The following is a 13,614-nucleotide window of genomic DNA, read 5'->3' as shown; positions in this document are numbered from 1 at the left end:
GGTTGAAACTTCGTGGCCCATGTGCAGAAGTCAGTATTTTGTGGAAGAGCCACACTCAAGGGGCCAAAAGAGCCGCGTGTGGCTCGAGAGCCGCAGTTTGCCGACCACTGGCTTAGCATAATACTCCCAGGTCCTGGGAGGAGAGCATTTTAGAGAAGCAGGCCTTGAAGTATTCATTTAAGGCTGTGTAGGATTTAGGTCCAGGGAGAGGAAGGAAAGGACATTGGGGCAAGGGAATGGCATTGTCAGAGACAGACTCAGCATCTGGCCTGTGCTTGGGGCCTGTTGGGGGAGTGGTGGGAAAGTTAGGTTGTAGCCAGATTGGGTAGCCTGGATATCAAGTCATGAGCTGGGAAGTTATTTTATGGGCACTTTGGAACCACCTTTATGGTTCAAAGAATGTGACATCTTTAGAGTAATGATTCTTAACCTTTTTCATCCCCAAGGAAGCTTGACACGCTTTTACTAGCTGCACTGTCCCACCAAGGCCATGCTGCCCAGTGGGGAAAGGGACAGGTTCTGCTGTGCTTTCTCCACTGCACTGGGTCATGTAGGTCATTTTCATAATGTATCAATCTGGCTTTTCTTTCTGCTGTCACAATGCATTTACTACCTCCTAGTATAGTCTTGTTTTCAAGAGAATAATGGAGTTTTCACAGGGAAAGTAATGTGTGAGGCAGATTATAGTCAAATTACTGACTTTTAAAAAATGTGGGAAAGGAATGAGTGAACTAAAAAGAGGCAGGTAAACTTGCAAATGGGTGAGCGGAAAAAAAAAACTTAGTAAAATGTAAAATTTGATGATGCCAAATATTGCCTGGGAAAGGGATCTTGGAATCATTGCATATCATTCCATGAAAGCATCATTCAGTGCTATTACAGACAAAAGACACAAAATGCTGGGCATCTCTGAGAAGAGCTTTACAACCAAATCTGAGCATTATAAAAACAAAGCTTTCAATTTTAGAAGTCAAACTAGAGCAATGTTGAATCCACTGGATATATTAACCACACCTTCAAAAAATCATTATTATTCAATGTTGAGTGTCTATGGGACAAGTATCGCCTAGCTGGGAATCTGGGAGACTAGAGAAAATAAAAGGAAATGTGTTACTAAAGTCAAAGATGAGCCCTGGCCAGTGTGGCTCAGCTGGTTGGAGCATCATCCCGTGCACTGAAGAAGGATCTCGGGTTTGATTCCCAGTCAGTGTACATATTCAGGTTGTGAGTTTAGTCCCCCAGTCAGTGCATATGGGAGGCAACCAATCCATGTTTCTCTTTCCCATTGATGTTTTTCTCTCTCTCTCTGTTCCTCTCCCTTCCTTTCTCTCTAAAATCAGTAAAAACATGTCATTGGGGAGGATTAAAAAAAATCAGATGAATAATTTTTAATCCCTGGCTTCAAAGAACTCAATCTGTGAAGGATAAAAATAATACAAAATGTGAATCTCCAGTTTTTTTGTTAAATATTGTTGGTCTTGTAAAGAAACTCAGGTATTTTATTGTATGTGTCTTTTAAGTTTTCCTATGGTTTTATTGTTTATATAGTTTAATAATTAAAGATAACTTGGGATCTAATAAAAAACTGATTATGGATGTAATTTCTGTTAATGTATATAGTGGTAATGTTTTTAGTATAACTTATCTTTCTTCTGAAACCTTGACAGATTCATTCCACCCAAGTTAATTCTGAGATAGATAATATTTATTTTAAGTGGAGACAGATGTACAAGACAGAGATACAGAAATCATTGTCATTTTGGATTGAAATTTTAGTTGCTACTATTTGCTCCTGCTGTTTGCTCACAATTTATTTTTGTTCTTTGAAGTCTGTCTTAATTAAATAAGGTTTAGGTCTTTTGAAATAAAAGAGGACCATGACTACATTAACAAGAAAAGTTAAGGAAGATAACTGATTTTTAAAAAATAAAAGTTCATCTCATGACTTGATTTCAAGGTGGTCTGGTGGTTATTTTCATGTTGTTATAGAAAGAAGTCATAGTGGGAGGAGAATGATGCTCTTTTCTTACAATCTGTTACTGAAACTGTCTTAGTCCAGGCCAGTCTGCCTACCCCCTCTGTGGCGCACCATTTTTGTAAACATTTTTATTTATTTAAAAAAATTTAAATTGAATTTATTGGGGTGACATTGGTTAATAAAGTTATATAGGTTTCAGGTGTACAATTCTATAATACATCATCTGTATATTATATTGTGTGTTTGCCACCCCAAGTCAAGTCTCTTTAGTGTACTATTTTTAAAAAAATATATTTTATTGATTTTTTACAGAGAGAAAGGGAGAGAGAGAGAGAGAGTTAGAAACATCGATGAGAGAGAAACATCGATCAGCTGCCTCCTGCCCACCCCCCACCGGGGATGTGCCCTCAACCAAGGCACATGCCCTTGACTGGAATCGAACCCGGGACCCTTGAGTCCGCAAGCCGACGCTCTATCCACTGAGCCAAACCGGTCAGGGCGAGATTCATATTTTTAAAATAATTGAAAAATTTTTATTTTAAAAATTATCATACAGTAAAACTGACTTTAAAATTTTTGGTATACAGTTCTATTAATTGAACATATGTGTAGTGTGTGTATCCATCACCACAATAAGGATACAGAATAGTATCATCACCCTAAAACCCCTTCATGCTATCCTTTTATAGTTACCCATCTCCATCCCATAACCCCTGCAACCACTGACCGTTTCTTCATTCCTATGGCTTTGTCATTTTTCAGAATATCATATAAATGGAATCATGCAGTATTTAAGCTTTTGAGACTGAGTTCTTTTACTTTGTCTTTGAGATTCATCTAAGTTATTGCATGTATTGAAAGTTTATTCCTTTTTATTATTGAGTACTTTTCCATTGTCATTCATTAAAAGACATTTTGGTTGTTTCCAGTTTTTAGCAGTTATGAATAGAGCTGCTAAAAATAAAAACATTTGGGTACAGATTTTTGTGTGAACATGTTTTCATTTCTCTAGGGTAGTTGTCTGTGGGGGGAGGGCATTGCTGGGACATATAGTCACGCATATATATATATATATATATATATATATATATTTTTTTTTTTTTTACATTGTTTTAAAATTTTTATTGAATTTATTGGTGTGACTTTGGTTAATAAAATTATATATTAGTATATATAATTTGTTTCAAGTGTACAATTCTATAATACACCATCAGTTTATTGTATTGTGTGCTCACCACCCAAAGTTAAAACTTCGTCACCATTTATCTCCCCTTTACCCTCTTCTACCTCCCATCACCCCCCTTTCTTTCTGATAATCACCATACTGTTGCCTGAGACTATGAGTATTTAAAAAAAATTTTTTTTCCTTAATCCCTTCACCTTTTTCTCTGACAGCTGTCAGTCTGTTCTCTGTATCTATGAGTCTGTTTCTATTTTGTTTGTTCATTTATTTTATTCATTAGATTATACACACAATTGAAATCCTATGGTATTTGTCTTTCTCTGACTGGCTTATTTCATTTAGCATAATACTCTCCAAGTCTATCCATGCTGTGGAAAAAAGTAAGATTTCTTTCTTTTTTATACCCAAGTAGTATGGCCAATAGACATATGAAAAGATGCTCAACATCCCTAATTATAAGAGAAGTGCAAATTAAAACCACAATGAGATACCTCCCAACAACTGTCAGAATGGCTATCATCAATTAATGATTTACATTTTTTAAAAATAGATATTTTATTGATTTTTTACAGAGAGGAAGGGAGAGAGATAGAGAGTTAGAAACATCGATGAGAGAGAAACATCGATCAGCTGCCTCCTGCACATCTCCTACTGGGGATGTACCCGCAACCCAGGTACATGCCCTTGACCGGAATCTAACCGGGGACCTTTCAGTCCGCAGGCTGACGCTCTATCCACTGAGCCAAACCGGTTTCGGCGATGATTTACATTTTTTATTATTTTTTTCTTTATTGATTAAGGTTGGCAGTTTCTAATAAAGTTAAAAATATTTAGTAAGTATATTTTTAACTTTATTAGAAACTGTCAACTTTTCTTTCAGAGTGGCTGTATAATCTATATTTCCAATAGCAACCTATATGAGTTCCAGTTATTCCACAACTCTGATATTATCAATTCAGTGGGGCCTTGACTTACGAGTTTAATTCATTCCGTGACGGAACTCCTAACTCAAATTACTCGTATGTCAAATCAAGAAGTGAACGAGTGAGACAGGTGATGCTGGGCTGATGTTGTGGCGTTCACTGTGACGTTCGCTGCGCCAACTAGCGGTGGGGTATCTGAAGCTGGCTTGTAACCCGAATTTTAGCTCGCAACTCAAAGCAAAAAATCGGCCGAGAGACGCTCGTCTCTCAAAAAACTCGTTAGTCGGGACACTCGTAAGTCAAGGCCCCACTGTATTTTAAATGTAGCTATTCTAATAGGTATGTAGTAATGGCTAATCATGGTTTTAAAGTGAATTTCTCTGCTGACTAATGCTATTAAACATCTTTTCGTGTGCAGAGTTGGCCATCATTACATCCTCTTTGTGCGGTGTCTATTGCCCAGCTTTCAGTTGGGTTGTTTTCGTTTTGTTGGGTTCTGAGATTTTGTTATATATTCAGATACAAATCTTTTTTCAGGTATGCGATTTGCAAAAAGTTTCCTCTGTCTTGAGCTTGGTCTTTTCATTCTTGTAACAGTATCTTTCAAAGAGTGAAAACGTTTAAGTCAAATTTATCAATTTTTGTTTTTGGATTGTACTAAGATGGATAGATTTTAAAACAGGTTTCTATTTTATAAAAGTAGTGAGAAGTAAGTTAGTGATAGGAATGTTCTCATAAAGTTGACTTAAAAAAATCCTCACCTGAGGATGGATGGATGGATGGATTTTTATATTTTTATATATATAGATTTTAGAGAAAGAGGAATGGAGAGAGAGAGAGAAACATCGATGTGAGAGAGAAACATCGATTGGATTGATGGATTGTGTCTGGTATGCACCCTGACTGGGGTTTGAACCTGAAACCTAGATATGTACCCTGAATGGGAATCAAACCAGCCACCCTTCTGTGTAGGGGATGACACCTAACCTACTGAGCCATACTGGCCAGAGTTGCTGTTTGTTGATTTATTGATGGTAGCCATTCTGACAGGTGTGAGGTGGTTTTAATTTGCATTTCTCTGATGATTAGTGACATTGAGCAACTTTCATATGTCTGTTGGTTCTCTTTGGAGAAACGTGTATTTAGGTCCTTTGCCCATTTTCAAATTGGATTTTTTTTTTGGTGTTGAGTTTTATAAGTTCCTTGTAAAATTTGGATATTAACTCCTTATCAGATGTATCATTGGTGAATATATTCTCCCATATAGTGGGTTGTCTTTTCATTTTGTTGATGGTCTCCTTTGCTGTACAAAAACTTTTTAGTTTGGTGTAGTCCTACTTGTTTATTTTTTCTTTCATTTCTCTTGCCTGAGGCAGTATATCAGAAGAAATACTGCTGCCAGAAATGTTGGAGATTTTACTGCCTGTGTTTTCTTCTAGGATTTTTATAGTTGTGAGTCTAAAAGTAAGTCATTAATCCATTTTTAGTTTATTCTTGTGTATGGTGTAAGAAGGTGGTCTAGTTTCATTTTTCTGTCCAATTTTCCCAACATCATTTTTTGAATAGATTGTCTTTACCCCATTGTATGTCCTTGCCTCCATTGTCAAATATTAATTGACCATAAAAGGCGTAGGTTTTTTTCTGGGCTCTCTATTATGTTCCTTTGATCTATATGTCTGTTTTGAATCTGAGTTTCTTAAAAGTAGTGATGACATGCTCTGTCTTTGAATTCAGTGCTGCTAGCACAGGGCCTAGCCTCAGGAAATGTTTGCTGAATTGAATAGGCAGTTCAGATTTGCATTTTATCCAGTTTTTTAATATTGGTGGGAAAAATTCTACATGGTGTAGATTTTTATTCTCTGTAAACACAGTCACAGAATTACAAAACTGAAATTGGAAGGTTTGGATATGAAACATTCCTGCACCTTCTGATTAAAAAGAGGAAAGCCTTTATGGTTTGTTGCACTTTGCAATATTCAAAGTCATGTTTCATTTATAAATTTGTCTCATTTATAAATTGGATGTATTGTTGGTATGATCCTGATTTATGGTTGATATTTTGCTTGGATCTTATTAAAGACTTCATAAAATATAAAAGAGAAGTATAGATTTTGTAGCATTAACAGCTGCTCAGCTGTGACCTTGAGCAAAAGGCTGGTTGAGAATAACTATTCAGATAGATAATTAAACCAGCTGAGCCAGGAATGGTATTAGAATTTATAATTAATAAGTTTTTTGTTTTTGTTTTTTTAAATATATTTTATTGATTTTTTTACAGAGAGGAAGGGAGAGGGATAGAGAGTTAGAAACATTGATGAGAGAGAAACATCGATCACCTGCCTCCTACACACTCCCTACTGGGGATGTGCCCGCACCCAAGGTACATGCCGTTGACTGGAATCTAACCTGGGACCCTTGAGTCCGCAGGCTGACTCTCTATCCACTGAGCCAAACCGGTTAGGGCTATAATTAATAAGTTTTTAAAACCTTCTCTTGTTTTTTCCCTGTCTTTAGGATTTTTGTCCCTGAGTCATGGAAGACAGAAGAGCTGAGAAGTCATGTGAACAAGCGTGTGAATCACTCAAGAGGCAGGACTATGAAATGGCCCTCAAGCACTGCACAGAGGCCCTTCTTTCTCTTGGCCAGTACTCCATGGCTGACTTCATAGGGCCGTGTTCACTGGAAATAGAAAGCATCAAAATTGAGAGTCTTCTTTACAGAATTGCCTCATTTTTGCAACTGGTAAGTAAACAGTGTTGATAAGTCAGTGCCAAACCATGTAAAATGGCCCTTTTCATTGAGGGGGCACTGTTGCTGGTCACTCCCTCTACAAGTCACTTAAATGTGGGCTGAGGAGGTGATTGAAGTGGCTAGTGATTGCTGGATATCTTTGATGGCAAGCAACTGTATTTTTAAATCTTGAAACTTGTACTTAGCACTTTCGAGTATTCATTCATTTAACAAATATTTATTGAGGACATACTATGTGTCAGACACTGTTCTAAGTGCTTGGTATACATTGGTAAAAAATATAAAGAAAGATCCCTTCTTCATGGTACTTTTTCTAGTAGGGGGACAGACAATAAATGCTAGAGACATTATAACTAAGTAAACACTTTAGATTTTAAGAAAGTAACAGTCTGCATGAAAAATAGTAGAACAGGGCAAGGAATATTGGGGCCACTAGGGTTAGGGATAAGGTTGCAGTTTTTATATTTATTATCATTTTGTAATCCTCACCTGAGGACATGCTCTCACTGATTTTAGAGAGGGAAAGAGGGAGAGAGAGAGAAACATCAATGTGAAAGAGAAACACCAATTGATTGCCTCCCTCACACACCCCGACTGGGGATTGAACCTGCAACCTGGGTTTGTGCCCTGACCAGGAATTGTACTGACCTTTCAGTGTATGGGAAGACTCTCCAACCAATTGAGCCACACCGGTCAGGGCTAAGGTTGAAGTTTTAAATTGGGTGGTCAGGTAGTGCTCATTAATAAGGTGATATGAAGGAGGTAAGGGAGTGAGCCATATTGGAATCTGGATGAAGATCATTATAGGCAGAGGGACAGTCAGCACAGAGACCCTGAGGCATAAGCTTGCCTGCCATCTTTGAGGAACAGCTAGGAGGCCATTGTGCTGGAGTAAAGTACATTGGGGGAAGGGGGTAAGAGGGCTAGATCCTCTGGGACCCTCTAGGACTAGTTTGTATTATATTTGAGATGGGAAGCTATTGTGGGATTTTGATCAGAGGGGTGGCATGATCTGATTTAACAGGAATTATCTGGCTTTTGTGTTGAGAGTCTATATATATAAAAGCCTAAGCAACCGTTATGACCGAATGACCGGTCGACTAGTTGCTATAATGTGCACTGACCACCATGGGGCAGATACTCAACGCAGGAGCGTCAGTGCGCTCCCACAGCCAACCTCCCACGGTCCCTCCCCCGTACCATCCACCCCCCCATAGGCCTTGAGTGGGGGGCTGGACGGCCAACCTCCCGGGGTCTCTCCCCACGGCTGGCTGACCCCCCAATAGGCCTCTTTCGCCAGCCAGGTTGAGGGACCCCAACCATGCATGAATTTGTGCACCGGGCCTCGAGGCCTATATAATAAAACACTAATATGCAAATTGACCAAACAGCAGAACGACCAGTTGCTATGATGTGCACTGACCACCAGGGGGTAGACTCTCAATGCAGGAGCTGCCCCCTGGTGGTTAGTGTGCTCCCACAGCAGGAGCACTGCTCAGCTAGAAGCTGGGCTCACAGCTGGTGAGCGCAGTGTTGGTGGCGAGAGCCTCTCCTGCCTCTGCTGCAGGTGGGCAGTAAGGAGCTAGGGGTCACGGACTGCGAGAGCCCTGGACTGGAAGTGGGATGTCTGACTCCTGGCTTAGGCCCGATCCCCCTGGGGATCGGGCCTAAGCCGGCAGGCGGACATTCCCTGAAGGGTCCCGGACTGCAAGAGGGCGCAGGCCGGGCTGAGGGACCCCACCAGTGCGTGAATGTCGTGCCCTGGGCCTCTAGTAGACTATAAACGGGGAAGAGTAGATGCAGGGATACTAGTTTGGAGGGTATTGGAATAATCCAGACCAGAGATTACAATGGCTGAGACCAAAATGGTAGCAGTGGAGATAGTGAGAAGTGATTTTGTTCTGGTTACAATTTGAAGCTAGAACCAATAAAATTTCCTAATATATTGAATGTCAGGCATACAGAATAGTCACAGATTACTTACCATGACATTTTTTGTTTGAGCAATTGGAAGAATGGATTTTCCTTCAACTGAGATGAAAAGGCTATAGGTGGGGAGCAGGTTCTGTGAGGGAAGAATTCATTGTGAACATACTGAGTTTGAGATGTTGTTTAGATATCCAGCTGGAGATGTTGAACAAGTAGCCAAATATGCAGGTATGGAGTTTGGGAGGGAAGTCTGGGCTAAAGATAGTAATTGAAGAGTTGTGGCCTATGCATGATATATAAAGTCTTGAGCCTGGGTCACATCACCAAGGGAATGAGTATTGATAGAGAAGAGGAGAATACCAAGGACTTAGTCTTGTGGCTCCACAGTGTTGAGAGGTTGAGAAGAAGAGGAACAAGCAAAGCGGCTTGAAGGGCAACGTTGAGGTAAATGAAACCTAGGAGAAGTATGGTGTCCTGGTAGCTAAGTAAAGAAAGTGTATCCAAACAAGGGAATGTTCATCAGGGTCCATTGCTGTTCCATAGAGCAGTGGATGAGTGTCTGATTAAAGAGCATTTATGAGAGAGTCAGAGGGAAGGAATTTAAATACATAATTATAGACAATTTTTGAGGCATTTTGCCCCAGAGAGGCACACAAAAATGGAATGGTAGCTGGTGGGAGAAGTGAAGTCAAGAGAATGATTTTTCTTTTTAGATGGAAGAAATAACAGTATGTTTGTTTATAGGACTGAATCAGTAGAAAGCAAAAAATTAGTGACATAGGAGAAATAGAGGAGGCTTGCTGGAGTGATATTCTTCACTGGGCCAGAGATCACATCTCCATGGGTGGTAGGATGGCCTCTAGAAAGGAGCATGGCGGGGGGGTTCGTCTGGTAACAGGTGGAAGATGGAGTGTGCTAGGACATGGGTAGATGTGGTATTGATAGTCTGCGGAAATTTTCTTCTCGTTCCTATGGTTTTCTCAGTAAAGTCACTAGCTGAGAATAAGAATGAGGTGCTCAGGAGGTTCTGGTGATTTGAGGTTAGAGAAAGTAAGAAGCAGGAGTGTAAGTAAATGGACTAGGGAAGTATATTGTGGTATTTATTTGTAGAGTATTGTGTAATCCTCAGAGAGCACATGAGTTAGCTTTGCTCTGTGAATATTAAATTTGCAACATTAATGCTTAAACTTTGAAACAAAGCCAAGCTTTTTTTTTTTTTTTTTTTGATAAAATCTTTATTGTAAGCAGCCCTTGAACTACTTAATGATATTCATCTCATATCTTTTATTTTGCAGAAAAAGTATGGACAAGCTGATGAAGATTGTAGGCATGGTATGTGTGAAAATGGGACTCTTCTTTGATTTGAAGATTTTGAATAATTTGAGCAGTGTTTAAGATATATTTTTTTCGCTATGCTAATTTCAAAAGTGATTATACAATTTAAAAAACCCACCTTACTGTGGTGACTAGTGACTGACATGGATGACAACTTTTCTGCTGTGATGTGTGTACACACGAACATTGTTCCTAGTCACTCATGAGTGTTGACATTCTGGTCTTGCCCTTGGGAACATTGATAGTGTCCTTTAAAGTTTGTGTGAGTATTTTCAGGCAATAGGAGCCAAATTTTAAGAACTGTAACAAACATTGATTAAAATGTTAAGCTTGGATAAATTGAAAGGCTGGGCCTATCCCTTCTAAAAGGCTTTTCCCCTTCATTAGAAGATATCCCTTAGAGAGAAGAGACTGACTAGAATTCTAGCTTTTTGATGCTTTTTCCGTTGTATGGGCAGCTACATTTTTTTGCCCTGATTATAAAAGTAGTACATAACATGATCCTTCTGAGGCAGTAGTACCATTTTCCCCATCTTATGGGTGGAAAAACTGAAGCAGAGAGAAGTTAAGTAAATGGCTTTGTCACACAGTTATAAGTGTCAGAATCAGGGCTGACCACAAAATGTGCAAGCCAGAGTCCATGCATGTCATAGCTGCATCATCCCGTTTTTTCAGTGTTAGAGTAGCCTTGCCAGGTTTTAATTTTTAAATTTAAGAGACTGTTCCCAATATATAGGGTAGGGTCCCTAGACCTGGCCGGCAATCAGGGCCATCTGTGGAGTGACCGGCAGGTGGGGTGATGGCAGGGGGGGGGGGGCTGCTGGCACCCACCTTGGCTGGCGGCTTGGCACCGCCTGCTGGCCGGCTCTGTCCCCGGATCACCGCCACCAGTCGCCTCCCTCTCGGGGGCAGACAACTAACTCAGGAGCTGCCCCCAGTCAGGCACAACTCCTGAGTTAAGCATCTGTCCCCGGTTGTCAGTGTGCATCAGAGTGACTGGTGGTTCCACCGGTCGTTCCGCCGTTTAGTCAGTTTGCATATTAGGGTTTTATTATATAGGATTTGTATAGTAATGAGGAAGTTGAGGGACATAAATGAATTATCTCTCAAATTTAAACTGGAATATTGAAAATAAACCAGGAGAAATGACCTATGTATCTGAAGTATGAAAATATTGAGAAGGAAGGAGTCCAAGCCTCTTTACAATAAACTGCAGTTGAAGGAAGGAGTCCTTCCAAAAATCCTATATAATAAAAGCCTAATATGCTAAGTGTCTGGTCATCCGGTTGGCCATTCAACCATTAAAAGCATAATATGCTAATGATATGCTAAGACTGCTCAACCCCTCGCTATGACGTGTACTGACCACCATGGGGCAGATGCTCTGACCGGTAGATTAGTTTGCTGCTGGGGTCCGGCCAATCAGGACTGAACAAGACGGGCTGGACATGGCCTGCAGCCCTCCCACATCCCTCCTCAGCCCCGATCATGCACCAGTGGGGTCCCTTGGCCTGGTCTGTGCCCTCTTGCAATCCGGACTGAGGGACCCCCCCCCCCCCTCCCGCCCGCCATGAGTACACGAATTCGTGCATTGGGCCTCTAGTATGCAATAAGAGCTTAACTTTAATGCTCATTGCAAACCTAAGGAGATCACAATGATTTGTGTGACCGGATTAAGGACCTAATAATGAAAGGAGCAAGGTAGCAGGGATTAAAAAGAAAAGAGTATTACAGTATTTAAAGCTGAAATATTCAGAAGGTTCTAGGTATAGATAGCATTGAATAGTGTTAAGGCTTTTCATTTTCCAAAAGCATTTTATAAAGGAAACATTTTATCTATAAAAGTCTTTGGTAGGAAGGACACAATATGCCACAACAGCTGCAGCCCACATGTCCAAAGTGTTTATTTATTACTAGAGGCCCAGTGCATGAAATTGTGCGGGTAGGGTCCTTAGGCATAGCCTCTTGTGATCAGGGCCATCTTCTGCCCGTTCGCCAGTCCCCAGTCCTCTGCTGCCTCCGCTACAGGCCTGTCAGGCCGTTGGTATCACCAGCTCATTCCCGGCTGCTCTGGGGCTCAGGCCTGCGGGAAAGCAGGTGCCAGCGACTTCACCTCTATGCTTGTGCGCTGGGCCGGCTGCTGATGGAACTCGCTGCCCGCTTGGAGCCACTCACGCGGGCGCCGCCACTGCTGCCGCTGCTGTTGGGGCTTGAGGCGCTGATGGATGCTGCGTGGCGCACCCTCGACCTACCTGCCCCGCCGTGAGCAGCCCGGAGCGGGCAGCTTGTTCCATCAGTGGCCGGCCCGGTGCACGCGTATGGAGGTGAAGTTACTGGCGCCTGCTTCCCCACAGGCCTGAGCCCCCAAGCAGCCGGGGATGAGCTGGTGATCCCAACGGTCTGACAGCCAAGCCCAGTCCTCCCACCACCCACCCCTATTCCCCTGTTCACCATCGCTGATCCATCGGAGCCTGCGGGCCAGGGGCAGGGACCAAGAGGTCAGCCATTCAGCCCGATCACCAGTCCCCAGTCCCACCCGACCCCGCTTGCGGGCGAGGGGGTGGGAGGGACCAAGAGGTGGTCAGTGCCACCTTATGGTGACCGGTTGTTTGGTCATCCTGGACACTGGCTTTTTATGTATATAGATAATTGGAAGAAAAGTGAGGGCAAGGGAAAAGGATCGAGGCAGAGAAGAAGAATATTGGGGGAAAACCCAGATTTGGCCAAAGGGATACTGGTCAGAGATTTGCCCACAGTGTTCTTACTCTGGGTGATGTTATACTTTTTGATACTTATAAGATATGGACATTTTACTCTCTAGTTAATACTTAGATTTACCAGGTGTACCGGTTAATAATGCGGATTTTGTAATCAAAGAAAACACGATAATTTCAAGGTAAACATCAAAAGTGCTTTCTATTCAAAGTAAAACATACGAAGAAGTGGAAAATTGGGTCTCTGAATGGTTTGCCTCAAAACATTGCTAGCTATACATTTCCCCCATCCTTCAGGTAATTTGTGGATACTGTCCCAATAGAACTTTTCTTGTTTTGAGGCAAATCATTCAGAGACCCAATTTTCCACTTCTTCGTACGTTTTTGCAGTGCTGCTCAGAAAGTGCGTGTGCCATCGATTGGAACAAGTGGTAAACTGGAGGAGCAAGGTCTGGTGAATACGGCGGGTGGGTTAATACTTCCCAGGCAAGATCTTTTAATGTGTCTTTAACTGGTTTTGAAGTGTGTGATGGTGCGTCATCATGAAGCAAAATTACTTTGCCGTGTCTTCTGGCCCATTCTGGTCGTTTCACGATCAGAGTGGTTCAAATTGATTATTTGTTGTTAGTAACGATCAGTATTAATGGTTTCACCTGTTTTTAATAGCTCATAATACACCACACCTTCCTGATCCCACCCAACGCAGAGCATTGTCTTCTTTCTGAAGCGATTTGGCCTTGCAGTCGATGTTGATGGTTGACTTGGATCAACCCATGATTTTGAGCATTTGGAATTCTCAAA

The 13,614-nt window shown here is 41.4% G+C and overlaps 1 protein-coding gene across 9 annotated transcripts in view; it reads left to right on the top strand.

Moving 5' to 3' along the window:
* HELZ (helicase with zinc finger) overlaps positions 1-13,614 on the top strand; it is a 126,037-nt gene that overhangs the window by 13,401 nt on the left and 99,022 nt on the right. For 8 of the 9 annotated variants that reach the window (XM_014458891.2, XM_014458890.2, XM_023756975.1 and 5 more), the window contains 2 exons: positions 6,599-6,826; positions 10,060-10,096. In XM_014458891.2, the coding sequence (XP_014314377.1) occupies positions 6,617-6,826; positions 10,060-10,096 (247 nt within the window). In that variant the 5' untranslated portion in view covers positions 6,599-6,616. Of the gene's footprint in view, positions 1-6,595; positions 6,827-10,059; positions 10,097-13,614 lie in introns of all 9 variants that reach the window. The other variant, XM_023756976.1, reaches the window with a different exon arrangement.

This window comes from Myotis lucifugus, unplaced genomic scaffold, assembly GCF_000147115.1.
Source record: "Myotis lucifugus unplaced genomic scaffold, Myoluc2.0 scaffold_100, whole genome shotgun sequence".
Lineage (NCBI taxonomy): Eukaryota > Metazoa > Chordata > Mammalia > Chiroptera > Vespertilionidae > Myotis > Myotis lucifugus.
The sequence above is the reverse complement of the archived record's forward strand: the minus strand, read 5'-3'. Positions and strand labels throughout refer to the sequence as shown.